We start from the raw sequence: 26821 nt of genomic DNA on the forward strand, positions 1-26821 counted from the left end.
ATCTCTTCTTTCTAACACAGTTGCATTACTTGCCTTTTTTTTCAGGATTTATACTTATATTAGCGGGTTTTTGTAAATTGTAATCGGGATATGCATGAGCACTCATCTGCAGGAAAAAAAAAAGGCATAGTAGCACACCGGATAGTCCTTTATAGTACTTTTACTTTTGATCATTTAAAAACATTTGAGAGCAAGTGCTTATTTAGTTTTACTTTAATAGAAATGGCACTTCACTCTTACTAGAGTAATTTTGTGTCAAGGTATTTATACTTGAACTTTTTAGGGAGTTTTTTTGTTTTTGTTTTTTTTTTAATATAGTTCTCACGTCATGGTCACAGAAAACTTAGTCTAACCAATAGTCTATTACAATGCAGCTGTGACAAACTGACTAATAACTAGCTCATAGCGCTTCCCGACTCCCGTGACTCACACGTATGTCCAAGTTTCGTGACGTCACCAAGGTGTGGTCAAACCGCCGCCTCCCCTCCCTACAGGTGCATTTTGATCCATTTATGAGTGTGTGCGTGTGTGCGTGTGTGTTGGGGGGGGGGGTAAATGAATCGACCCATCCTAGATTTACCCATTTACTGCCGCTGAGACGGTAACACGTCTCAAGTGTCGACCAAGTACAAGCGTGGAGCAATATGGGTGATCTCGTTTGCTTTGTGACGCGAGAAACGTCCCCGTGGATCCCGTTCGCGAACGATTTGTTCGTGGCGAACAAACCTCGAGCGAAGGACTCGGGAGTCGGAAGTCACTCCGAGCGGGTTCATTTTCGACTCTCAAACGAAGGGTGATCGATTTTTTTTTGTCGAGATTCAAAACGCAAGGCAAAGAGGGGGCCGTGCGCCTCCCCCATTCACATTCAGCCCCCGGGTCGCACGGTCGCACCAACCGAACCAAGAGTCCGAAGATCGAACGAATCTTTTTTTGTTTTGTTTTGTTTTGTTTTGTGTCGTGTTTGTTTTGTTTTCATCGAGGAACCGACTCCGAAAATCCGAGTCGAACCTTTCGTCCCCCTCGGTGCGGGTCCGGGCAGGGTGGGGTCGTTTCGCCAGCGCCGTGTGGCTCGGTGGGCGGGGCTTGCGCCGAGGTGACGCCGGGACTCATTGTTCGCAGGACTCGCTACGAAAAGTGCGGGGCGAGAGTGAAGGCGTCCCCACGGAGAGAAAAACCAGCCCGAAACGTTTGTCTGCGTCCCCCCACCACCCCCCCCCCAACCTCGAAGGCAAAGGTAAGAACCGCCGCGTCCACCTCCTCGTCCACCTCCGGTGTTTCGATAGTTTGTCCGTAGTTCGCGGCGCGGGCTACGGCGCTGGGTTCCGCGACGCCTGCACCTTGATTCATATGTTTTGTTTTTATTTCCTCTCGTCGTGTGGCGGCCGCGCGGGGGGGGGGGGGTGTTGTACTATTTCAAGTGAATTTGACCATTTTATTATTTTGTTTTAATTATTATTTTTTTTTTTGCGATATCTTAAAAGTACATTTGCGGCTCATTTCCGCATACCTAACACGGACACGGCCGTGAAATGTCCATTTTGGTTTAGTTTCGAAGTGAATCGCCCCCCCCCCCCCACTGTTTTTTAAAAGATAAAAACAACCCTTGATCCGTGGGAAACGGGGCGAAATCGTCGGGAGACATTTGTTCCCTAATTGTATGTCAGCGGAGAGACCCACAGTCGAATAGTGCGAAGTGCTCGGAATATAAATACCCCGACACCAAACTACTCAAGGTGAAGGTGCAACGATGACTTCTCTACATAAGTAAAGTTATATAAGTACTTGCTGCTAAATGTACTAATAGTATTAAAAGTAAAGTGCTTATCATATCCAGTAGCCGGATATAACAAAGCCTGTCATTCAGCCTACAGTGCAACTGATTACAACTTGCTAAAAAAATAAAAAATAGTATAGGTGGTGTCATAGAAATGTACAAATATAAATCCAGGTATAAACTTTTTTTTTTTTAATCTAAAGTACTACATTCAAAAGTATCTGCTTTTAAATGGGGTGGCGTTAAAGGGCAAAGTCTCCGAAATGAACACAAGTGGAGAGGAGAGCACTGGGAATGAAGTTCTGTTTGCCGAGGTGTGTGAGTCTGTGTGTTTGTTTTTTAAATTATTTAAGGAAGTGTGAAGGCAAATAAGCGGGGCCTTGCCTTCATTATTAATTCCTCTTGCTGATAAGGTGGAACTGTGGGCAGTGCAACATTACATGCAAATGGTGTTATCTTTCTTTTTAGGCCGCCTAGAAGTGCACACAAATTAACATGTTTGTTTTTCCTGGCAGCTCAATTCCTAATATGCTGAGATACTCTGAATAACTCCAACAAAGTCAAATTAATCATCACCCAGCAAATACCTGTGGGATAAAAAAAAAAATATATATATATCTTTTCTTGATTTAGATTCAACAGAATCCTTTATTTCCCAGGTGCATTTACATGCATACAAAGAGTTTGAGCTAAATCTTTTTGTAATTAGTTTACATAACAAATGACCCATGTTGGCCCCCCCCACTGCTTTGCAACATAACACGCTGATTAAATGATGGGTGGGGTGCAAGTCTGAAATGGATGGCAGTGACTACTTTAGAGGAAAGTGCTGATTAATGAATAGAGAACCTTGTGTCACAATTTATTCCAGCTAAGCTTAAAAAAAAAAAAAGATGTTTCCAGGTGTTGCTGGGCTTTCAGCCCCCCCCCCCCCTCCAGTCTATGTGACTCCAACTCATCTTGACCCAGAAACTCCCATAAGTCATTCATCGCTGCAATTTTGCAATCCTGCTTAGCGTCTGAAGGAACACAAATTTCCCTCATTTGATTTTACCAGTAAATCCACTGAAATCGACATCCTGCTGAAATCGCTTTGATCCGCTTTCCTTATCTGATTATGTCAATTGCAGTGCTCGCAGGCCTGCTTTGATATCTGTGAAAGTCAACTTTGACATGGGTCGGCATGGAATTAGTTTTAAGAGCTGATTTCAGAGCGGAGCCCCTGTTCTTTGCTTACACATAGATACGGTACCACTGCTGAACAATCAATTCTGCGTCAAATTGTATTCTTCTTCGCGGTATTGACAAGACATACAACTGTAAAGGCCACGCACGATGGCAAACGGCAATCAACCGTACTGTGGATCAGCGGTTCTGGCTGAGGTTACTGAATGTGTCTCAAGTTGAATACAGCAGAGATCTCACTGTGCCAGGACATCCTGCCAGTTGGGTCTTCAGCAAGCAGGTCCTGGGCCCTCTGCCACCAAGTACTGAAGCAGCAGTCTAGCTGTGTGTGTGTGTGTGTGTGTGTGTGTGTGTGTGTGTGTGTGTGTGTGTGTGTGTGTGTGTGTGTGTGTGTGTGTGTGTGTGTGTGTGTGTGTGTGTGTGTGTGTGTGTGTGTGTGTGTGTGTGTGTGTGTGTGTGTGCGCATGTGCATTTGGGGGTGTAGATGCGTAGACTGTAGATTTGCAGCTACAGCTGTGGTGGAGCTGGTGATAATCCTGCCCTCAACCACCCACCCCAAACCCCCCCATCTGTTAATTCCCTGATATTGTCCTACATTAACAGAGCAAGATCCAGTAGATCCTGCATTTTATAAATAGGTCTACACTTTGTTACAGGGATTACTGTATGCCATATTTTTTTTCCCCTTCCTTTGTTTTAGTCGAGTTGTTTCATTCTCTGGGGATTCACCATTGAGCCTCACCCCTGCCCGCTCCCTCTGCTCGCCCTGTGATGCCTGACTGGGCACTTTGCAGGGGCCCAGATGCACCTACTCACTGCTCACACCTGACCTGTTTCCACTGCCAAAAAAGTCTGTGTGTATCCCCACAGCACCATGGTTGTGTGTTGGAGCATTCACAATAGAAACTGATGGTCAGGGAGAAGTGGGTGTGATGGCATCATACTCTGTGTGGGTAAAATTCAAGGGATTTAGCAAGAGTGGATAATACATCTTCCATGTGTAATACAGTGATCACTGATCAGCCATGAGCAGATTTATTCAACCTTGTGTCTACCAAAGAACCAAATAAGTAATCAAAGTTCTTAATGTGTTGTCCATGGATACCAGCGTTATTTTAATCACAACTAAAGGCATTTGGTTACTGAATAGAAGGCCATGCAACGCCGTCCTAAAACTGACTTCTGTCTAAACCTCACGACTCCCTTGCAGGTCACTGGCACAGTAGCCTAATGCTGAATAAGCTATGCTGGCACTGCCCCCCTATGAAGCCTGCCTGCCAGGCTCCCATTACAGCCAATGAAATTAATTATTTACTTGAGACAGTTCTCCCCAAAAAAAAACAGACAAGAGAATGGACCTTACTTAAAATGTCAGTGGCCTAATGGTTGTTCTTCCCATTGCTTGTGCTTTAAGGATGCCCCAAGCCCACCTGCCAACTTGCCTGTTTCAAGTCAACTCTTATAAAAGGCCTCTCGAACACGTCAGCTGACAGCGTGCTGGAAATAGCTCACCCCGCTGTTTCTTTATGAATATATTACCATTGATAATTTTTTCATTACTGACACAGTTCTGGTCATCCAAGGCAGGCGCTGTGTGAACTACATTTCAGCACTGACTCAAAAGACAAGGATCTCACAGATGCCTGATTTGGCCGAGTTAGGCCTCTTCACGCACCGAGTGAGTCCTGCGGTGGCTTTCTCCTCAGCTTCCTCCAACTCCCCCATTCCTTAATTACACCCCCGCAAGGGAGGGCAGGACATGATGAGACTGAGGGTGTGGTGGAAGTGGAATGCTAATAACTCGGAGTTCTTGAGCTCTTCTCTTGTTGGACACCACATTAGTAGAGAAGGTTATCAACATGAAGTAAATATTGCATTTACATAGGAAAGGGAAATGGGTCATTTGTCAGAGTACACAAGCAGAAATCTTAATTATATTTTACTAGTGCAGTATCCGTTAAAAACATGCCTGTACGTGAAAGTCGTGGGGAAAAACGCCGGGGAAATACTCTTTCTCACAGGGAAAAACATGCCCAAGTCGCGCTCTTGGATAAACTCACTGTTCGATTGTTTATTCAGTTTATTAATATAACACTTGTATCGTGTATCCACATCAAAAACATGCCTGTTCAGAGCGGGCCGATTGCTTTCATAGAATGCCAGGGCTTGACATTAAGCTTTTAAAGAGATGTTTTACTTGCCCCATAGCCAAACTCATTTGTCCGAAATGGAAAATTTAGTCCTATTGAAAAATAATTTAAACCAACAGGGATTTGGACAATAATAATAATTTTTGACATACAAAACATACAATTAACAGGTAACATTACAATAAATAAGGTGTCTATATATACACGCCATAGTGTGTATTTATATGGGTTGGGCAATCGTTTATATTTTCATATTGTCCAATTGTGGCTACTCGAGATCGGCAATCCAATCACCGGGGGGTGGCGGGAGTAGGGGGGGGGGGTTACGTCACAGCCAGCCAGTGAAATAACAGCACGGACAATGTGGAAAGAGATATTTTGTCATTTTTTTATAAAATAATTTCTTCTTCTGTTTTGCCTTTTTTTTTTCTTCATTATTATTGAGGTTTTAATTTTTAATTTTCATTAAATATTTTGTATAATCATCTCAAGCGCGCTCAGTGTCTGACGGAGCTTTGAAATAATCAAACCTTTAGGCTTTCTGCGAGAAATACAGTTAAAGTTACTTGAATAAACATTTATAAAAGAGTGTGAGCATTTTATTAGAAATATTGTAATATAACTGTTTTATGTTAACAACCCAAAAAAATGTAAAAACGTGTCCTATTTGAACAATGGCTCCCTTTGAAAGGTTTGTGTCTCTGTGCTTGTGATTTGGAGACCTCAGGCAAACCCATTTAAGGCCCCTTCTCCACCTCGCTCAGTGGCGTAGGTTTCAATTGAACACAAGGGGGGGGGGACATTAAACGGGGGGCTCTGGGGGTTCTCCCACAGGATATGTTGAGGGTCAAACACTTATTTTCCTACATGCTGGTGAATTTATATGCACAAATTTGTGCCTTTTCTGCATCAATTTATGGTGGGAATGTCTTTGGAAATGTGTTTATGTAAGGGGAAAACACAAAACTGCTTTTAGGGACAAATTCATGTGTTCTAAATATTGAGGGGGGCGTATCACCTGCCCCAGCCCCCCCCCCCAAGTCGACCTCGCTTAACGTAATCTTGGCTGGTAAACAATAAGTATTTAGAGGTATAGATCTCTCCAGTGAACAAAGCTAAATGAGAATTGTAACTGAACCACTCAAATGCTCTTCACTCTGTTAGAAGACAGTGGAGCAAGAAAAATATTGTGAATACAGTGGTACCTCGACTTATGACTATAATCCGTTCTATAAGAACGGTCGTATGTTAAAACAGTCATATGTCGGAGCAATTTTTCCCTTATACACCACGCTCATATTTTTCTATGATTTCCTTCTTAGTTTCAATGGGAGTCATTGCCTTTTTCTTTTTCTCATCATCATTCTTCTTAGGACTCACCATGAAGGGTGTAAATAAACAAAAAACACAGCACAAACACAGTTAATATGAAAAAAATATTGATAAGCCACAAACTACGTGCACACACGATGTAGGTCGCCCGCTGACTGACTGCTGACTGGCCCCCGACGCGCCAACTGCAAATTTCCACGCTCGTATCTTGGAGCAGTCGGTCGCAAGTCGATACAAATTTTCGCGACTATCGCTACTCGTATCTTGGATTAGTCGTAAGTAGATGCAGTCGTAAGTCGAGGTACCACTGTATAACATTTAATTCAAAACAATAGGGTTTTTTTTTAATTGTTTTAGAGAATGTTAATTGAGTCCAGTCACTTTAAACATTTTAAGTAATGGTTTTTTTTCTAATGGAATAAATATAAACAAAATATTTCATACAATTTCATAGTTAAAATATACTTGGGAGCCGTAAGAGCCGTCTCTTTTCAATGCTACTGCAAGTGCGTCTCTTCTCTTCCTCCCACTGCGCCCCTGTCCGCTCAGTACGCTCTTCCCTAATCAGACTTTTTTCCTAATTCCACTGATCATATCACAGCATCACAGTTAACATTATTATCTTATCTGTGATATCACAATCCAAATCATATCCATAACGTTAAATACTCTTATGGAGCAAATACCAGCACTTCTCATAAGCTGCCGGTCTCTGTTCTAATATATATCACATTTTATTGAATCGGAGCATATTTTTTCTCTAAATTATGAAAACACAGCTTCTGCGGCTCTGGCTTCTACCCACTCGCACACGCCGCTCAGCTGGAAAAGCTCCACTTCAGCGATACAGTACGCAGTTTTGTTTTTTTCAGATAATGTTACATTAGAAATCACATTTATTTTTCACTTGCCGATTTGACAACAGCATGAGGCATTCCACTAGCCTCATTATTTCTCATGGGAAACCCCGCCCCCGTTGGCTTGCTGTTCACTGTTTTGTTGAAAGTTTATTAATATTGCACAAGTAATGTTACAAATTATATGGTAATACAATAATACAAATTGCACCAAATTGGACACTGCATGTCCTTGGGTCCCCAGCAATATACCCGCCAAGTGTGAAGCAGATCAGATGAATAGTTGTCGATATAATTGAAGGACATACAGATGGGGATTGGACCGAGATTCCTTCCTTTATTGCACGAGTAATGTAGATTATATTTTTACTTGGGAGTGTCTGCTCTGGATCTATTCTTTCTTCATCGGGATATTCTCGGTTAAACTCAGTCAATCAAACTTGTTCCTGTGTATCTGGTCTTCTTCGACATAGTTTTCCACTGTTCTGCAGTGGCACCTCACTCTCTATGTATAACACACACACAGTACCACAGCAACGCACACACACACACGTAGTCCCTGAAATATTCATCATCTGTCACATCGGTTAAAGTACCCATGCGTAGCAATGCAAGCCTAGACTCCTGTCAGGTCTCGAAAAGGGCTTCATGGGACAGAGCAACAACACTTGGCCGGTAAACAAACGGCACCACGTAGCTCTTCTGCAGCAGTCTCTTTTTATTGTGTCCGTTGGAGATGTCTGAGACCTGGCTCCCTTTTCAATGTTCCAGTGGGTGGTGTCGGTCTGACAATGCTAGTGGTCTTTCCTCTCTACCCTAAACAAAGTGACTGGGACACAGAAGCTGTGCTGGCTTGTATCATGGCCCAAGTCCATCCTCTTGCCTCCCAGACTCAATCCAGACAAAGGTTGGGGGACATGTAAGGGATGGGCCTTAAAGACATGGTCCCTAAAATAAAAACAAAACAAAATCCCCTCTTTTTAAAATAATTAACCCTTCTACCTAAATGTACGAGGGGAGGAAAAAATAAAAAATTTGACATCACAATCTTTCCTAACGTCCTGTCTCCGACACATTCTGTGAACCGTACATTTGTACAGATTGTTCAAAGTGACATTTATTTCCTTGTGTGGCAAGGCCCTTCCTCCCGTCCCCTCATTCTTTATCTGCATCTCAGTTCCAAGTAATCTGATCCCCATTCTGCACTTACGCGCCTCCTCCCAGACAACTTGCATTTCCTTTGATTCACAGACAGAGCCTACTGGGGGTAAACAACATGAATGAGCTGCCACTTTCCACCAACTACACTGTATTCTCATGGCCTATTTCAGCTCATCTCGGTAGATAAAACGCTATAGCAGACAGATCTAGAGCCATTGCTCATTCCACCCCCTGTTTTATTTATTAGCATAGTGACTTGAAGGGGTGTGGCACATGCATTTGAAAACTCAGGTATTGATCCAGCAAGTGGGTAAACTTCACACTTGAAGGCAGTGACTTACAGCTACTGAATTAAGCTTGAGTAACTGAAAAAATAATGGTTTTAGATTTGGTTGTTCCCTTCCTTTTGGCTCTTCTCATGCCTTGGTTGCTGTTTTGGGTTTTGTTGATCCAAGGCAATTCATTATTTTCTTATTATATATTCTTCCACAAATATAAACATAAAATATTCTTCCCGTGTTCCTTGATTGAGGTCAGCTTGTCAGGCATCACATGAAGATAAAGATAACAGGTTTAGTCATAAAAACGTCAATCGAAAGAGTTTGCAGTACAGTGGAAATGTTTTACACATAACTTGTCCTTCTGTGACTGCAGAGCAATTGTATAATGGTGTTTGTGAGTCGTCATCAGACCGTAATGGCCACCACATCCTGTCACCCACCACAATAGATCCATTAGTTGTGCATCACTTCACATCCACTCTTATTGATTTATAGCACACAGCCGTCCAATTAGCTCTTACTGGCAACACTGCCACCTGACATAACATTGCCATAAGAGGCTGTGCTTTGAAAGAGGCTGGGATTCTTTCAATATTTGCAATAGCAATACCTTAACCTAATTTCTGTCTCCTAAAATATCTTTTTTATATACTGGAAATGCAGAATTAAAGTTTATATTCTGTTTTAAAATAAATGTCTGCCTAACTAAAAACCTAATTTCTGACAATAAGAAAATCCCATATCACAATCACATACTTATGCTTACTGTAAAAGACTTTTAGTCCAAAGTGGCCTTTGACCCTCTGGCATAGGGGAAAAGATGGAGAGACTGACAGAGCATTTACTGTCAGGGGAGCACTTACTAACCACAAACAGGAGAGGCTCAGCAGTGTGGGTGTTCACCGGATGTTGCATTCAAGTCACTTAGGAACAGTATAGGCTAAGAGGAGTGTATGTTGCATGTCAGGGGGCTTGTGTGTAAGACTGTCTGGCCAGACAATATAACAAGTAAGGCTGCGCGATATATGGTTCCAGCATCGTCATCACGGTGTGCGCATGCGCAATAGTCTCATCGCAGGGCTTGTGATGTCAAGTAAGGCAAATGAACTCAAACACGTCATGCTATGCTTCTTTGAACTTAATTTTAATGTTGATTTTACTAATATTTTTCCATTATTTATTTAAATTGTTTCGGTTTGTAATTGTTTTTGTTGATCGTTCCTTGTAATAAAGAGTAATATTTATTTTTATAAATTAAGGGAAAAATAAATCTTGCTGTCACAGTTGACAGTTTACTGATTATGGCGTGTCCAGACATGCCGTGTCCAGACGAAGTGATTCTGGCCTGATTTTCCACTCGCCGTCAGGTTTTGGGAGATTGCTGAGCAAAGCCCCGGGTCAGGAGGCAATTTCAACGCGTGTGGTGTGAAATGTTGTCAATGCAATCCGACGAGCACATATCGCCGGCAAGATATTGGGCAGGTTTAATATCTGGTCATGTCTGCCTCGACTCGGGAGTGACGCAACAAGCTACGGCAAATGAGAGCAGACATGGAGCGGGGGAAGGGGAGGAGTCGAGAAGGAGAGACGGGAGTGTACGGAGCTGCAGTCAGAAACACAACATTCCTATTTAACCTCTCTTCTCTGGGTTTTTAATATTTCTTATATAAATTCTGCCTTAATTAAAAAATAAAATTTTATTTTACAGTGATCAAAAATTGAATAAAATTATATATATATATATATATATATATATATATATATATATATATATATATATATATATACCATGTGTCATACCATCTCACGCCATTTCCGGTGTCACCTCTCGCTTGTATTTTCGTGACAAAACATAGTTTGGAGACCCGACAGACTCAGGGATTCCTCCTGGTGAAAGATCTTGTAATGTTGCCGATCAGTCGTGTAGTGTGAAACCACAACAACTTCAAGATTCCCGATCACAAGACAGTGTAGTGTAAACAGTACACCGATCTGACAACTTTCAAAGCTGTGTAGTGTGGGTGGCCATGGCATAAATGTGCCAAGAATAAAGATACTATCAGTTTTATTTTCTAAGCAGATGTACTCCCCTACAAAATCACCCCATTCATTCTAGAATAATTAATTCTTTCCAAATAGAGCTTTTCAAGTAATCTGGTGAAAATTCCTGTTTTTTTTTCATATCCCAATATATATTGCAGAAAAAAATTTGCAATGTCAGTTTTTTCTAATATCGTGCAGCCTTAATGTCAAGTAGAGTGAGATCCATGCAGATGGTCATGAAGCTTTACAGATGTGTGGTAATGGGGATAATCTCCTTTATTTATTCTCCCTGCGTGCTGAAAGCAGCCCACATGCAACTGTCTGCCCTTATGTGTGTCTTTGTGGAATGTGAGATTGACAATAATCACTGGCCTACAAAATCTAATCCAGAAGAATAAAAAAACATGTACAATGTATTTATTAAAAAATTAATTGGGTCAAATAAAATTATCCATGTAAGGTGTTCATAAATTAATTATATTTCAAAATATATAAGCTAAATAAATTATGTTAAAGCAATTGATTTTTGTGATGCCAAGTGATTCTGTTCACACCAGTGTATCACCGGTCGAAATTGTGAGGTGTTGTTCTCTCTATCTGTCTGTCCCACTCTTTTCCCTCTACCCAGCATTTTGGATTTGGCTTGCTTTGTTCCATTACAATACATTTACATTTAGTCATTTAGCAGACGCTTTTATCCAAAGCGACTTACAAGGGAGAATAACACAGGCTATTGTTGTTAACTGGAGTAATGTGTTATATAACTTTACATTACTACTGCCTCAGAGAGAACTCTCGAGAGCGTCAATATGATAAAACAGCAGTAAAACCCCCGTTAGGTGTGTTGAGCAGAAAGCCTCGCCCAACATACTCACGCTGTAGCACCACACCCTTAGTGAGTGTCTGTTGTTGTTGAGACACTCCCTTTCTGAGATGTCTGGGGTTTGTTCTGTCATGAGTTAATCATCCGCTGTTGCAATGACCGCGTTTGTTTCCCTCCGCCTGATGTAGAGCCAGGTATCAAAACCATAATATTTTACAGTCTTTACCAAGTTGTGTCGATGCCATTGAGAATGGAAATATTTTTGTAATCTGCTGCCAAATTCCAAGGTTTGGACAGTTTTCAGATGTTAAGTAATTTGGACAAATCAAATAGGCCAACAGCAGCACCTGGAGGAAACCCACACAAACATAGGAGGACATTCGAATGGGTTCCCAAGAACAGGTTTAAACACAGGTCTATAATAAATGTCATGTCATTTAAGATTTGTTAAAAGCTGATCAGTGATGTGTGCGAACGTGTGTGTGTGCGTGCGCGCATGCGAACAGCAGATAGAAATGTACAGTAGCCTGAAAGTCCATTGCATCAGCAGAGGATTTATCGCACCAGACAGATTGAATATGCCAAGTTAGCGTGGAATGTCACACCATCATTACAGCGCCCGGTGCCAAACAGCCTTCATCGCTGTCTTTTTCTGTTTATGCACAGCAACTAGCAGCGTTCACTCGCATGCATTCCCTGCACACGTTTTTGGAAGCTCCCAGTCATGGTAAAGTGGGTGTGGGTTTGGACGGAATGTTTTTCTCAAAGTACAACAGTTTTCTAAACCTTGTTTCCACATTGAGGGGGTTTAATAAGGTACAGTAAGATGTCACTTATTAACTTGGCTGATGGTGAGAGAGCAAAGTCCTGGCACGAAGAGGCTGTCAACGCCATACAATTTGTCACCGCCGCTGGTTGAAAGTATTAGCCTAGTATTCCTATGTAGGTATCCTTTGGAACAGGCTTAGAAGTTGTCTTAAGTAATAACAGAATGCCTATTGGTTACAAGGCAGGGCTCATCTGTAACATATGTGCTTTATAATCCCTTATAATCAAGTAATTATATTTGATTTTCTCACCAAGCAGTTACCCACTTGTCGTTCCTCTTTGCCATTTGCTGTCAGCCTTCTATCATTAGCACCCTTTATCATCAAAACTATTTCTACAGCCGGGTTCAGTTGAGTGCAGGGGGTGGTCAGCTGGCTCGCAGCTTGTCCACTCACAAGGTGTCTGTGTGGGGTGGGGGTGGGGGGGGGGGCTGGATTGGTGTAAGAAACAGAAGAGACTTGATGTCGATATATTCTTTAAGAAAAGGAAAAACTCAGAACAACCTCTATCGGTAGAGCGAGAATTGCTCCAGACATCAGGTAGGCCAGCAGATAACATGTCTGCCATGTGGAATATAATGCACGGTCAGATTTTCTGTTGCTGAGGTGATAAACAGGGCGTGTCACAGCGCTGCATGTTTGGCAGAACCTGCCGCCTCGCCCAGAAAAACAAATACTGCACAAACACTTGTGTTGCTCCACCGAAAAACAGGAAAGATCTACCAGCAACCAAAGCAAAAAATAAATAAATTCCCTCTGAAGTGTTTTTTTTTTTTTTGTTGGTTTTTTTTGTTTGTTTTGTAACTATCTATGTAAGAGAATCCAATGAAGCCATTATGCCACAATGGAAAGGGAACCATATTTTAGCGAGTCTGTTAAACTGGATATTAAACGCTGTATTATTTATGACACCCAATGCTGTAATTCCTGTTTGGCAGTAGTGTAACCCTCTTATAATCAACTCCTTATATTACTTAAGGAGGAATTAAGTTTTGGCTGTTTTTGTTTATTTTTAACCACAATTCGAAAGCAGGGATTCTGTAAAAGATTGATTGATTGAAAGCATGGTTTGACTATGCTATGCTTGAGTAATTTTCATAGAAAACACCATGTGCACCCCATCAGGCAGGTTCTGCCACTAACAAGTATTCTATCTTTCGCCACCTTTCAATTGAAGCTGAAACTAGAAATTTCAGCACTCCTTCTTTTGTACTACAGAAGTATGAGCCTGAGGATTGTCACGCACAAAAAGACACAGAGCAGACACACCTATCCCAAACTAAACCAGCATTCACTGAAAGGTATAAATTACAGTTGTACCTCAAAGAAATTCCTTTTCTCCAATATGCCTGATCAGTCCATGGCACTCAGCCAGGTGGTCTGTGAAAGGTTTTTTTGAAAGAGAGAAAAAATAAAAAAGAGTTCTGAAATTGTTTTTTTTTTTATTGTATTTTTTGTGTCCTTTAAAGAGGTACATCTTAAATATAAGTTTTCATGCAATATTTATATATATATATATGTGTGTGTGTGTGTGTGTGTGTGTGTGTGTGTGTGTGTGTGTGTGTGTGTGTGTGTGTGTGTGTGTGTGTGTGTGTGTGTGTGTGTGTGTGTGTGTTTTCATGCAATATTAATTTATATAATGATCTCCTTTTAGACAAACAATGTAAGTACATTTCTCTTGATGTGTTTTAATATTTAGTTTCAGCTATAAATGTTACTTGTTAATTTAATTGAAAACATTATTTTTATATTCTGTATTTTTGAAATGGTGCAATGCAAACATTTCTATTACAGTCCCCTTTATTTCAATTTTGTATTTTTTTAGTATCAAATTACTTTTTGGGACAGATGTTTGGACCGTGCACTAGGAGTATAGTCAGTAATAAAATCAGAACGATCATGCAAGCTAGTCGCAGCATGTTTATCAAAAGTCAATGTAGTAATTTGACTCTGTTTTGCTGATCTGTGCCAACATGCAAGATAGACATCTTTGCTCTTAGCCTCAACTTGTTTTGAGGAAGGGCACGACGACAAGATGGAGGACCATCCCGGTACTTCACACAACGTGCACTGCACTGTAGCTGTGACTCCCATGTCCCACTACCTTTATTATTACTTTCTCTTTTGTATGAAAAATACCCAATACTCACAATTTGGATTCATTTGCAAGCAGGGTCTTTTTTTAAAACCTGATTATGTCTTTGTGGCCAATAATGTGCCAATAAAGTGTATTTGTGCAATGTAAATCTAGTTAGGGTGGTGTAGTTACTCAGATGTTTGCGAGCAGGAACAAACAAAAAACAAGCACATCTCCACATTTACACAACTGGCCTCTGCTCTTTAGAAGAATTGTTCCAAACAGCATCCGAATGCTTTTGCATACCTGTCGTATCAAACTGACCACTCACACGACTGCAACCATGTTCCATGTGTTCCTCTATTTCCACATATTCTCACGCACACACAAGCACCATGTCCAGTTATGTGCTCTGCCAGGAATCCTGTTGCTCCAGTTACACTCCCCAATCCCACAAACATCTGAAAACATCGCTTGCTGGTACACTGGAAACATTGTTATGGCTGACATGCCACATGCAGTTGCACACAATTCTAGTAAAAGAAAATTGGAGTAGGAGTGTCTGCTGCGGTTTGTTGTGGACATTGAACCTCTGGAAAAGTTTTTGTTTTTTTGGGGGGGGGGGGGGGGGTGTCCACCGTTGTCCGATGGGTTCACAATCTATTTTTGTTTTATGCATACATGCATAAATAGTCTTCCCAACATTAAGATTCTCTTGTCTTGTGGACAGAAGCTTCAATAAAGGCAGTAAGATGCTGTGGAATGACTATTTTGTAACAACCGTAATAGATGAATATTTAATATTCATGATCCATGTTGCTCCCTTGTCCTGGGAGAAATGGAATGAATAGAACCATATCTCTGTGCTTGTGACAATACTCAATAATAAGGACGCCGACAGCTGTCCACACTGTTATCTCCTGCAGCTTGAATTGTAGAGTATGTGTCTTGTCTTGATTGGATATGAAAAAAATCTGTTACAATTGAGCATTTACACCTGTGCTTGGAAACAACCTTAGCGTGAGAAAAATCAGAGCAAAGAGCATTGGTAGGAGTGGAAATAATTCAATTTTTGGAGAGATGTCAGTGTGGGAATGGAATACCTGCTTGGACTTGAAGATTGAGAAACTATGTAGCAGCGGGGAAGCAGGAGGAGAGGAGGTAGCAAGACTCGACCTGCTCCAACAAGTAGCCTGGGAGTTGCCCATTTTAGGAGTAACAACGGTGAAAGTGCCCTGGGTCACTAGGTTACTACTTGTTGAGATTTGGGAAAAACTTTCCAGTTGGCAAGAATGTAACCTTGACCCCAAAACGAGTGAAGTTTCAGGCGTTTTGTTGTTTTTTGTGGGGTTTTTTTTGTTTTGTTTTTTTTCTCCTTATTTGACAAAGGGTAGTGTGAGTGAGAGCGTTGGAGCGTTCACAGCCTCCTACAGCTGAAACCTGCCCAGCTGGTTCCTGGTTGCCGATACTGTGTCAGCAGACAGTGTCACTCCCATGCTGTGTGGGTGTAGGCCCGGGTCAAAGGCCAACAAGAACGAGTTACTGGCATTCCTGTCCTACAGCTGCCTCAATCCGTGCGCAAGCCCCAACACGACCCCTACAAGCCTCAAATCCTTTGGTGTATTTGAACCCGCCAAAAAGGAAATCAGTGCCATGTCGTGTGTGAATGTTTGAATTGAGAATTGAGTTTAATGTGTGTGGGCAGATGCTGAAATTGACATTTCTTTGTTTTGTGTGTTTTCCAAGAGCGCTCCGTTGTTGTTCTACACGTCTGGGAGACGAGGATGGCAATGCTAAGTAAGTGACACTCTAAAAAACAAATATCTTCCCTTGTTATCAGTATCAGTATGTTTGCAGTCATGGATTGGAAATATATTCAATATTTGATGTAAAAGTTCCTATTCTTATTGTAAATTATTACCAAAAGGTTGCAGATCTGAGACTTTTTTATATATATATATATATATATATATATATATATATATATATATATATATATTAGATATTATAAATTATAAATTATATAAATTAAAAAAAAAAAACAATTAAATTGAAATAGACTAAAAACATAAATTGAATTCCATATCACTCCTTGTCTATGGAGTGGGTCAAACCTGCCATAGGAATTGTGTCCCATATGTAGTATGAATATTGTTAGGGCTGTACCCGACTCAGAATTTTGTCATTCTTATCTGATTTGGCTGTTTAATGTGAATATTAGACTATTCCGTGGCAGGGGGTTGGAAGGCTGGCAAGATAGGCAGCCGCCTAGGGCGCCACCCCGAGGGGGCAGGGCGCGGAGAGGGAGCGATCAGGGTGCATTTTGCACACCCGTCTCCCTCTCCGACGGTACCACGATACAGCGATGGGGTGCCTGCGATCGACACACCAGGACAGTGTGTCTTTATTTTAGATGTAGATCATTTTATTTTATATCTGTTTATGGAACGAAACAAGCACGCATGGAATGAAACCGTGCGTAACTGGGACACTTTCTCCGTGACTCTCTCCCCGATGACCTCCTCTCTATGCGTAATGCGCAGAAAACATTCTTTCTGAGTCGTGCCCCATTCCTCCGTGCCCTGTCCCCACACTGTTTTTAGTTGTTGTATTTGGAGGAATGGGGCACGGCGTTCGGGGCGCACAGAGAGCCGTGTTCGCATCCGCATCTAGACGATTCACACATATGAAAAAAAAAAAATTATGATTCCCCTTATTTATAATTCCGCATTGAAATATTATCCCTGTGCATTTTGTAATCTTCTATCTGTTTTATCATGTTATTGTAATGCACACTGATTAAAAAAAACAACCTGAATGCTCAACTTGAAGAATCTCAGTCGACTGACGGGTTTCCGACTGGGGGCAACACTAAATATTGTAATGGAAGGTATACACAGTTATACAGAGTACACAGTCCTCCCTCCATGGTCATTTCTGAATATCCATTCAAAACTATACTGCAGTAAACTCCGTTCTGTTCATAGTGGATCCTCCTCTCTGACTACCATTACACCCCTGCTCATCTCTCTTCCTGCTTCTCAGTGGGCGAGACTGAGGGCATGGTGAAGGTGGCGGAGTGGCAGGAGACGTATGGCGTCGACTCAGGAATCCAATCTGGAGCCAACACAGTGAGGGACGATGATGGCACAGAGTACGGCACCAAACAGTACACAGTCACCACCGTGGTCACCAGTGACCATTCCAGTGGTAAGAGCCCCTCAATCGATGCATATACTCCCCCACATTTTTCTTCCCCAACCCTTATCTTCCTGTTCGGTCCATCTCTCCAGACCTGGAGGCCCAGTCGACACTCACTCGGGCCCAGCGAGTGCGGGCGGCCATGTTCCCAGAGACGCTGGTGGAGGGAACTACCATCTTGTCCACTCAGACTGACATGACCCAAATGACCAACGTCCAGCGGCTGGCGGAGCCTTCGCAGATGCTCAAGACAGCCATCATCCACCTGATCAACTACCAGGACGACGCCGAGCTGGCCACCCGCGCCGTGCCGGAGCTCACCAAGCTGCTCAACGATGAAGACCAGGTACTGAACACAAAAACATGTGATTGATAAATTTATGGTGACAAAATGTAGTTCAGTTTGTTTTAAATATATAATTATTTCTATATAATTCATCTGGAGCTCCCTCCATCCTATATTTTATCATAAAAAGAGCCAATGAGATACTCCAATTCATATTCAGCGGTTAATATGCAATGTGGAATACCCACGCTGATGCACTGTCAGTTTTGAAAGTACAGTCGAGAAGATTCTTATTTGGAGGCCTAAAAACAGGGTAATGTCACCTGGAGGAAACCCCTGACCTATACTGTAATGTTGATGTCCGTCTCTGTTTCAGTCTCATTATTTATGTTATAACTTGATAAGCTTGTTAAGCTTAATTTACAAAGCATCAGTTATTCCATCCTTTCCCATCTTTCCCCTTGAAGGAAGTTTCTCTCCCTTCGCCTTCCAGTGTCCTTTAATTCACCTGACGTGCATTTTGACAGGTCACCCACTGAGACTTAATAGTGCCTATGTACCTTACATTTAAACTCCTCCGACCGCCTTTTTCTTTATTACAGCTTCATTTTGTGTTGTTCTTCAGTATTCAGGTCTCATTTCAGCCATCTCTAATCTGAATACTAATGCGCATTCCCTGTTAGGTGGTCATCAACAAAGCGGCACTGATCGTCAACCAGCTCACACGCAAGGAGGCTTCGCGCCGCGTGCTGATGCAGTCGCCTCAGATGGTGGCGGCCGTGGTGCGGGCCATGCAGAACACCAGCGACATGGAGACGGCGCGAGCCACTGCCAGTATCCTCCACAACCTGTCCCACCAGAGGGAGGGCCTGCTCTCCATCTTCAAGTCTGGAGGCATCCCAGCTCTAGTCCGCATGCTCAGGTACAGATGCACAACATGGATGGTTGGACCATTTATTACAAGTTTAAGTCATCCACATTGTGAAATGGTGTACTCAATATCCAGACCAATCACAAAGCACATATTCAATCCCCCGCCCAGCTCTCCCATGGAGTCAGTGCTGTTCTACGCCATCACCACCCTCCACAACCTGCTGCTGCATCAGGAAGGGGCCAAGATGGCCGTTCGTCTGGCAGACGGCCTCCAGAAGATGGTTCCCCTGCTGAAGAAGAGCAACCCCAAGTTCCTGGCCATCACCACAGATTGTCTGCAGCTGCTTTCCTATGGCAACCAAGAGAGCAAGGTGTGTTTTAACATGGATTTGGATGTGTTGGTTCCCGTGTTTGTATTATTCCATCTCGGTACTGTAATGGTTCTGATATTGGTTCTGTAATAGGATTCTCCTCCTCTAATTGTAAATGGGTGGGATGGGTGTGGCTGTTTGTACGGTGCAGTAAAATTGGTTAGAACTGGTTTACTTTGTCACATGTCACATTGTAATGAGCTTTTGGATCTAAGGAGATGACATCTTCCTTCTCCTGCTGCTCCTCACCACGCCTACTCATGCACGCCGTATCTCCCTTCACAGCTCATCATCCTCGCCAACGGGGGCCCCGAGGGTCTTGTCCATATTATGAGAAACTACAGCTATGAGAAGCTGCTGTGGACCACCAGCCGTGTGCTCAAAGTCCTCTCTGTTTGCCCCAGCAACAAGCCCGCAATTGTGGAAGCCGGTACGTAACATTTGCTTCATGGTAGCGCGCACCTGTGCACATGGGTTGGTCGCACAGGTGTGTTGACTTTCAGACTCCCCTCAATAATGCAACATACAATAGAACAAGCCGCTGGTTGTATTGATTTGCCCCCCCCCCCCCACCTCCTCCTCCTCCTCGGCCAGGTGGAATGCAGGCCCTGGGGAAACACCTGACGGGCTCCGGCCAGCGTCTGATGCAGAACTGCCTCTGGACCCTCAGGAACCTCTCTGATGCTGCCACCAAACAGGTCAGACTTCCTAAAGCTATTTAACTGCTACCGCAGTGCAGTGATTTTCAAACTGAGAATTTTGCTTTTACATTTATAACACAATTGCATGCTTGTAAATACCTTATGTTTTGTTGTATTTTCTAGAATTGCTAATGCAGTCGTTTATTAAAATCTGTAAAAATAGCACTGGATCCTGCAGGTTCTAGTAGGGTCTGTTTGCTTTTGTTAAAGTACTTAAACCGCAGCATTATCGTATAATTTGTAATATCTGTGCAACTTTCTGGGAACAATCTTTGCCCAAATATATTTTTGGCAAAATCAGAATGTAGCAGCTAGATCCAGATAGATGAGAATTCTAAATCACTCTTCTCTTCTGCAGGAGGGCATGGACAGCCTCCTCCAGGTTTTGGTTGGTCTGCTCAGCTCGGACGACGTCAACATGTTGACCTGCGCCACCGGCATCCTCTCCAACCTCACCTGCAACAACAGCCACAACAAGACACTGGTGACGCAGAACAACGGCGTGGAAGCGCTGATCCACGCCGTGCTGCGCGCCAGTGAGAAGGAGGATGTGACCGAGCCGGCGGTGTGCGCCCTGCGCCACCTGACGTCCCGCCACCAGCACGCCGTGATGGCACAGAACGCCGTGCGCCAGCATTATGGCATCCCGGCCATCGTCAAGCTCCTCAACCAGCCTTACTACTGGCCTGTGATCAAGGTAGACGAGTCCGGATGGAGGGAAAGTGGGTGGGGAATAGAAGGATGGTCTCATGGTTGAGTGTGACGAGGGGGGGGCGCAATCATCCTGCTGCGTAACGGCAATTAAGGAGGGATTGTGATGAAAGTAATGGTCTAAAAATACGATTTTCAGTAAAGGTAATGGGTTGTATCAGTGCTCTGTGCAGGTCAAGTACCAGTCGACATAGTCGACTTGTTTAAATTTATAGTATATTGACTATTTTTCTATTCTCTCGCAGATTCATAGGTTTTATTGCACGTTGCCATTATTTTCATATTTTTCCTATTATTAGTACAACTGTATTATTATTGCCTTTTTCATGTAATTTTCCCTCTGGGGATGAATAAAGTATCTATCTGTCTTAAAGGTTAGGACTCAGAAGCTGTAGAAGCTGTAAAAAGTTATATCCGTCCATCGCTATTTTGTCAGACGAGGGAGGAAAAAAATGTGTACATATTTTCATTTTGTTTAGTGACACTGGTCATAAAGGTCCTGCACCCTGCCAGGTGTGATGCTGTAAAACAGTTTGCTTCCCCTTTTCTGCTGACCGACTGCATCGCTGTACATCACGACGCCAGTAAAACCTTCCTCTTCTGTTCGTCCGAAGGCTGTGGTGGGCCTGATCCGCAACCTGGCGCTGTGCCCGGAGAATCAGGCCCCGCTGAGGGATGCTGGAGCCATCCCCCGCCTGGTCAACCTGCTGCTCAAGGCTCACCAGGACGCCCAGAAGCACGGATCCTCCACGCAGCAGACGTATCAGGTGTGTGGTCGTGTCTACGGCCTCCTGAGGATCCAAATGGTGTTAGTCTTCATCGATGGAAAATTCTCTTTTCGGATGTGAATCAGTGGTTTATGTGCATATTTTCTTTTACCTTCTCAGGACGGAGTACGGATGGAGGAGATTGTGGAGGGCTGCACAGGAGCCCTGCACATCATGGCCAGAGATCCTGTCAACAGAAGCGAGATCGCAAGCATGCAGACCATCCCACTATTTGTACAGGTAATAAGAGGAAATTAAATTTTATACAGTTAAAGCGGCACAGAGAACACATTTAGAGTACAGCTGCCAGGGGTGAAAGTAACTGACTACATTTATTCAAGTTCTGTATTTTGTACAATTTTGAGGTCTTTGCATGATAGTAATTCCAATTAAGGGGACTTTGTGTTCAAAGGCTTTTAAAACTTTTAAGCTTGACCCTAAAAACCATCACAAAATGGACCACATACAAAGTGATACAAAGTGCCTTACAAATTAAATGAAAGAAAATTAGACGGAGAAGAAAAAATAGGCAATATTAAAAAAAGAATAGAAACAAATACAAAATAAGATTAAAATTGGCTGACTAAACAATTAAATAAAAACAATAAATTAAACAGAAGGAGCAAATTGACCAATAGATACAAAATATCTCTTCATACTTTAACATGATGTTATATGTTTTTCCCCAATATACACATTTGATATCTATTATTTTACTGGTATATTGACAAGGAGGCTTTTACCTTGACCAGAGGGTATTTCAACTTAACTATGTAAGGATATTGGTTCATTTTTCACCGCTGGGTGCTTTTAACCGTTCCTTGTCCTTGCGTGCAGCTCCTGTACTCCCCAGTGGACAACGTGAAGCGCGTGGCGGCCGGCGCTCTGTGCGAACTGGCCCTGGACAAACCGTCCGCCGAGCAAATTGACACCGAGGGCGCCTCGGCCCCACTGATGGAGATGCTCCATTCCAACAACGAGGGCATCGGTAAGGAGGGAGGGGCGCACCATCCATCCTGTTCTCTGACCGTACGCTTGCACAAGAAGCGGCATGCGACGACAAAGCGGCCAGAAGTCATTCATTTCTAATGAGAGATGGTGGCGAGGAGCACTCGCATACATCCACATAGAGAGAGACCGAAGGTTGCACTGTTTTGTTGTTGTGGGTTTTTTTTTTTTTGGGGGGTTTTTTATTATCAGTTGAAAAGTGCATGAGAAAATGTGGAAAAAAAAAATCTTAAGGACACATACAGAAGGGTGAGAAAGAGGAGCAGGAGTGTTGAAGAAAGAAACTTGATTTGTGGGGTAATGTTGCATATATACATTTATAAGAATTTAGATTTTATTCATATAAAAATAACTTTCACTTAAAAAATGAAGACTTGAAACATCGAATTAAATGAATGCAGCTATGTGCACATTATGTGCACATCTGTTGATACGCTGCTATGGCAACTACTCAGCAATAAGTTGAACAGGAACGCCCATAAGCAACAGCGATGGTTTCTGGTGTGACGCCACAGCGACGGTTCTTTGGCGACTGAGCGTGCAGGTGATGGTTTCTGGTGTTAGCGTACGATAAGCGTCGAGAAATGATGAGGAGGTTTCATCTCCAGCCGGCGATGAAAAGGAGGGGAAACGTTCGAAAGGCAGAAGTTAATAGATTACATGCTGTCGCCCCCCCCCAGCTACCTATGCTGCAGCCGTCCTCTTCCGCATCTCCGAAGACAAAAACACAGACTACAAGAAGCGTGTGTCCATCGAACTCACACACTCCCTCTTCAAGCATGACCCCGCTGCCTGGGAGAGCGTGAGTATCTGGCACCCTCCCCCGGCACGACCAGGCCTTAATGTTGCCTTGACTTGTTGATGATATGGATGTTTATAGTTAATGATTCATGTGTGATATCCATACGTATAATATGTTGTAAATGACAATGTTCATATCTGAGACTGATATATAAGACTCCCGTATGGCACCGGTCTGACCTTGTTTTGTCCTTTGCCCTCCTGTGAACCTCGCCACAGGCCCACAACGCTGTCCCCATGAATGGAAGCTATCCAGTAGACGGTGAGTAACTCCAGCTGAAATGTGCTCACACGGCACATTCCTCTTCCCCTGAACCAAAAGGTCCCAATGCAGCGATTGCTAAGCTGCATTGTGCTAAAACTGGTTTTGTCACTGATCTGTGCTCCACTGAGGCCTTCAAATTCCATTAGCTGGGCAGTAATTGGCTGAAATTGTCAATGTGTTATATTGTGATATTCTTCTTCTTCTTCTTCTTCTTCTTCTTCTTCTTCTTCTTCTTCTTCTTCGAGATATATATATATATATATATATATATATATATATATATATATATATATATATATATATATATATATATATATATATATATATACACACACACAATTTATTTCTATATTTTAAATTCATTACTATGTACAAATCTTCAGCATTCACTTCCTGTTTGCATTACCAAAATAATTGGTTTTAAATCTCTGCCATATCATACGACCATGATTTAGCAGCAAGGGTTCACAAGCGGGGAACTCCTACAGGGCTTCGTAGAAACACCTGAACTGCAGCAGTTTTGTAATTTTTGTGCAATTTGGGAGCTTCTTTTCTCCCTTGGAGGAGAAATCTTTGCCCACATATCGCCGGGTGTCATGACATTTCACTGCATATATGTACGACCATATGTATATGTATGTGACAAATAATCTCTTGAACTTGTATGCAGCAGCAACATACAGATAGAGGAGATAATTCCTCAGGGACAAATTTTAATTTGTCTCTGTGTTCATTGTCACATATTCAACGAAACATACTTGGTTTTCTGATTTTATGAGACATACTGTAGGAGGCTCACCTGCTTGCTGAAAACCTACAGACAGAGCAGGGAGAGAAGAGCATCAAGTCAAAACAGTTGAAACAGTCCATTCTTTCACAGTCCTCCATCAGTCCATTGTTTCCTAATCTGCGTCTTGAATCTCTCACTTAATTTCCTCCCTTTCTTTCCCTCTGAATCCTTCTCCTTATAAGGCCTTGGTATTTCCTCCAAAGAGCCTCAGCCTTTTCTGCCTCTTACGGGAAGTCCAATCTTTTCATGTAGAATGTCACCTCGGTGACTTAGTTTCGGCCACTTCCCTCTCATTCTAACTGGGGCTTTTGTAAACCGGAGGTTGAAAATCCAGTCGTATTCAGTGTATTTTCGGCTCAATCCAAAAATGCTTTTATGCAATCAGTTCAAGTATTTTCATTTTAATGTAAATCACAAAGAACCTTTGTTTACAATTACAAAGAAATGGCTTTCTGTCGGCGAAGCATTTAACAATTTAAATAATAATGAAATGTCTTTTTTGAAAAGTGCTCTACTAATGTGCACGGCATGTCCTTTTGTGTCACAGAGATTGACCTGAACTACGCAGGATTTGGGGGTTACCCGGGTGAGATGGTCATGGACGACGCTGAAATGGAGGATTACCCGCCTGGCATGGTCTACGACCGGCAGCCGTACCCGGAGCACTACTAGAGGTCAGTACCTTCACCCAGATCTATCTGTATTTTAGCGTCAGGATGTAAAACCAGTCCAGCGCTTCTTCACAGCGTGTTCACATGTGACATGTGTGGGGCGCAGTGGGGCCCGAAGACTTCTCTTTACAATTTCACGCTCACGGAAGTGAACTGTCGACGTCCAATTTTATTTTGTAATCAGCATTCCCTTAAAGAGTTCACGGGAAAAGGCCTGAGTTCCTAAGAACCGAGAACTAACTTCCTGGTTCCTGAACTGGTTCATGTGCTGGAAAAGTGACTTATGTAACTATTTTTTCTTGCAGACCAAAAGGAGAAGCAGCAGAAAAGGAGGCGTAGACGTCACAAGAAAAGAATCGTATAAGTTGTTACTAGAGCTTTGCTTCATCCTACTGTAATATATGCAGTTATCACTGACTATGCGATGGAATAATTTTAACAGTTCTTATCTGTTTCCTCTTGTTTTGATGCTGATAATACTGATTATGGAAAATTATGATACATGTAGTTTTTTTTGAGGTGTGTGTGTGTGTGTGTGTGTGTGTGTGTGTGTGTGTGTGTGTGTGTGTGTGTGTGTGTGTGTGTGTGTGTGTGTGTGTGTGTGTGTGTGTGTGTGTGTGTGTGTGTGTTGGGGTGGATATGCTTTTGGGTGGCTAATCTATGCCAAAGAGATTTTATTTTGTGATGATAATCATGTAGCTTTCATTTTATATGAGGAAAGGGATAATTGAATCCACTGCCAAAGCTGGCTCAACTTGTACAGTGCACCTGCTCACACCTTGTTTAATGCCTTCGTAACACACATTTCTGATGTTCTTCAAGATGCAAACTTAACCCACTATGACGTGACATTTTAAAACCAGCTAAAGTTAATTATAAGGTAACCGTCTTATTTTTAGTCCTATTATTTCTGTGAACTCATGCAGTAGGAGAGAACCAGGACTTAATAGAACTTTAAGGACTTTCCCCTATTTTCACTTACTGGTGATTATCTGGCTAATATTATATCATTGTATATCAGTGACTAAGATCTTAACAGTTTATACTAATTGTTCCTCATGTTATTAGTTATTTACAAAGAGTTGTACATCTGGAACCATAGAATTTTTGAAAGATTCTGCCTTTTTAAACAATAAATCGAAAGTGACGAATGAAAGCAATTTTATGTCATTGCATTCATGTGTAGGTAAGTAATGTGCCGTAGAACATTAAAGGTGTTTTCATTTAAAAAGACAATTTGATTAGTACACATTAAAATATTAATTTAGCAGGTGACACTCCTAGTACAAGAGTAAACTACTGACAGATAATTGTCTTTCTACTTAAGAGGTTGTTTTTTTTTTTTTTTTTAATAAAGAATATATTAAACCAATTTTCTTGTCTGTGTTTGTGTTTATCAGTGGATTATTGGATTATCTGTTGCTGTTGCTGTGCGCATTTAAAGTGGAACTTTAAATGTCCGAATATTGTTATCCAGGGGACACATCATCAATATTTCCTCTTCTTACATGAAATAAGCTTTTCTTGTGATTTTCATTATTAAGTGGCTTGGTCTCCTCGCACCAAATTCCACTTTGTACAAAAACATTTACATTATCACTACCATGTCAAAGTACAAAATATTCACTTTTTAACATTTTTAAAATCCCTCCTGTCTGTGCTGTGACAGAAACATCATGCATTCATAATATACGTGATAAAGGTAAACACTGAATTGTAAAATACTACTTTTGACTCAAATATTCTAAAACATCAGTCACAATCTGTCCAATTATTGCTTAATTTCCCCCTAATGTAAACAAACTGTTTGTACACATGCTCGTGAAAATGTTTGCGTCTGTGTGAAGTATACAACAATGATATTGT

The 26821-nt window shown here is 42.1% G+C and overlaps 2 protein-coding genes across 2 annotated transcripts in view; one reads left to right on the forward strand and one right to left on the reverse strand.

Annotated features, from left to right (window-relative positions):
* hap1 (huntingtin associated protein 1) overlaps positions 1-1347 on the reverse strand; it is a gene marked incomplete at its 5' end in the record, with an annotated part of 30907 nt that extends 29560 nt beyond the window's left edge. Inside the window, 2 exons of the mRNA XM_079999396.1 lie at positions 1009-1125; positions 1222-1347. Of these exons, the coding sequence (XP_079855522.1) occupies positions 1009-1125; positions 1222-1347 (243 nt within the window). The remainder of the gene's footprint in view (positions 1-1008; positions 1126-1221) is intronic.
* On the forward strand, positions 1096-25606 carry jupa (junction plakoglobin a). The gene is made up of 16 exons (XM_079998575.1): positions 1096-1234; positions 16257-16307; positions 17556-17720; positions 17804-18057; positions 18681-18919; positions 19040-19241; positions 19527-19671; positions 19836-19939; positions 20301-20639; positions 21268-21420; positions 21541-21660; positions 22258-22408; positions 23109-23230; positions 23449-23491; positions 24832-24958; positions 25261-25606. Exons 2-15 carry the CDS (start codon positions 16295-16297, stop codon positions 24954-24956), a joined length of 2175 nt encoding a protein of 724 aa, XP_079854701.1. The 5' UTR covers positions 1096-1234; positions 16257-16294; the 3' UTR covers positions 24957-24958; positions 25261-25606.
* Positions 25607-26821: the final 1215 nt, after the last annotated feature.

Source organism: Zeus faber, assembly GCF_960531495.2.
Source record: "Zeus faber genome assembly, chromosome: 4".
Taxonomy (NCBI): domain Eukaryota; kingdom Metazoa; phylum Chordata; class Actinopteri; order Zeiformes; family Zeidae; genus Zeus; species Zeus faber.

Excerpts from the sequence above, each read along its gene's own strand:
- jupa (XM_079998575.1), top strand. Across the intron at positions 22,409-23,108 it reads TTCCAACAACGAGGGCATCG|CTACCTATGCTGCAGCCGTC; the intron begins GTAAGGAGGGAG and ends GCCCCCCCCCAG. Across the intron at positions 23,231-23,448 it reads ACCCCGCTGCCTGGGAGAGC|GCCCACAACGCTGTCCCCAT; the intron begins GTGAGTATCTGG and ends ACCTCGCCACAG.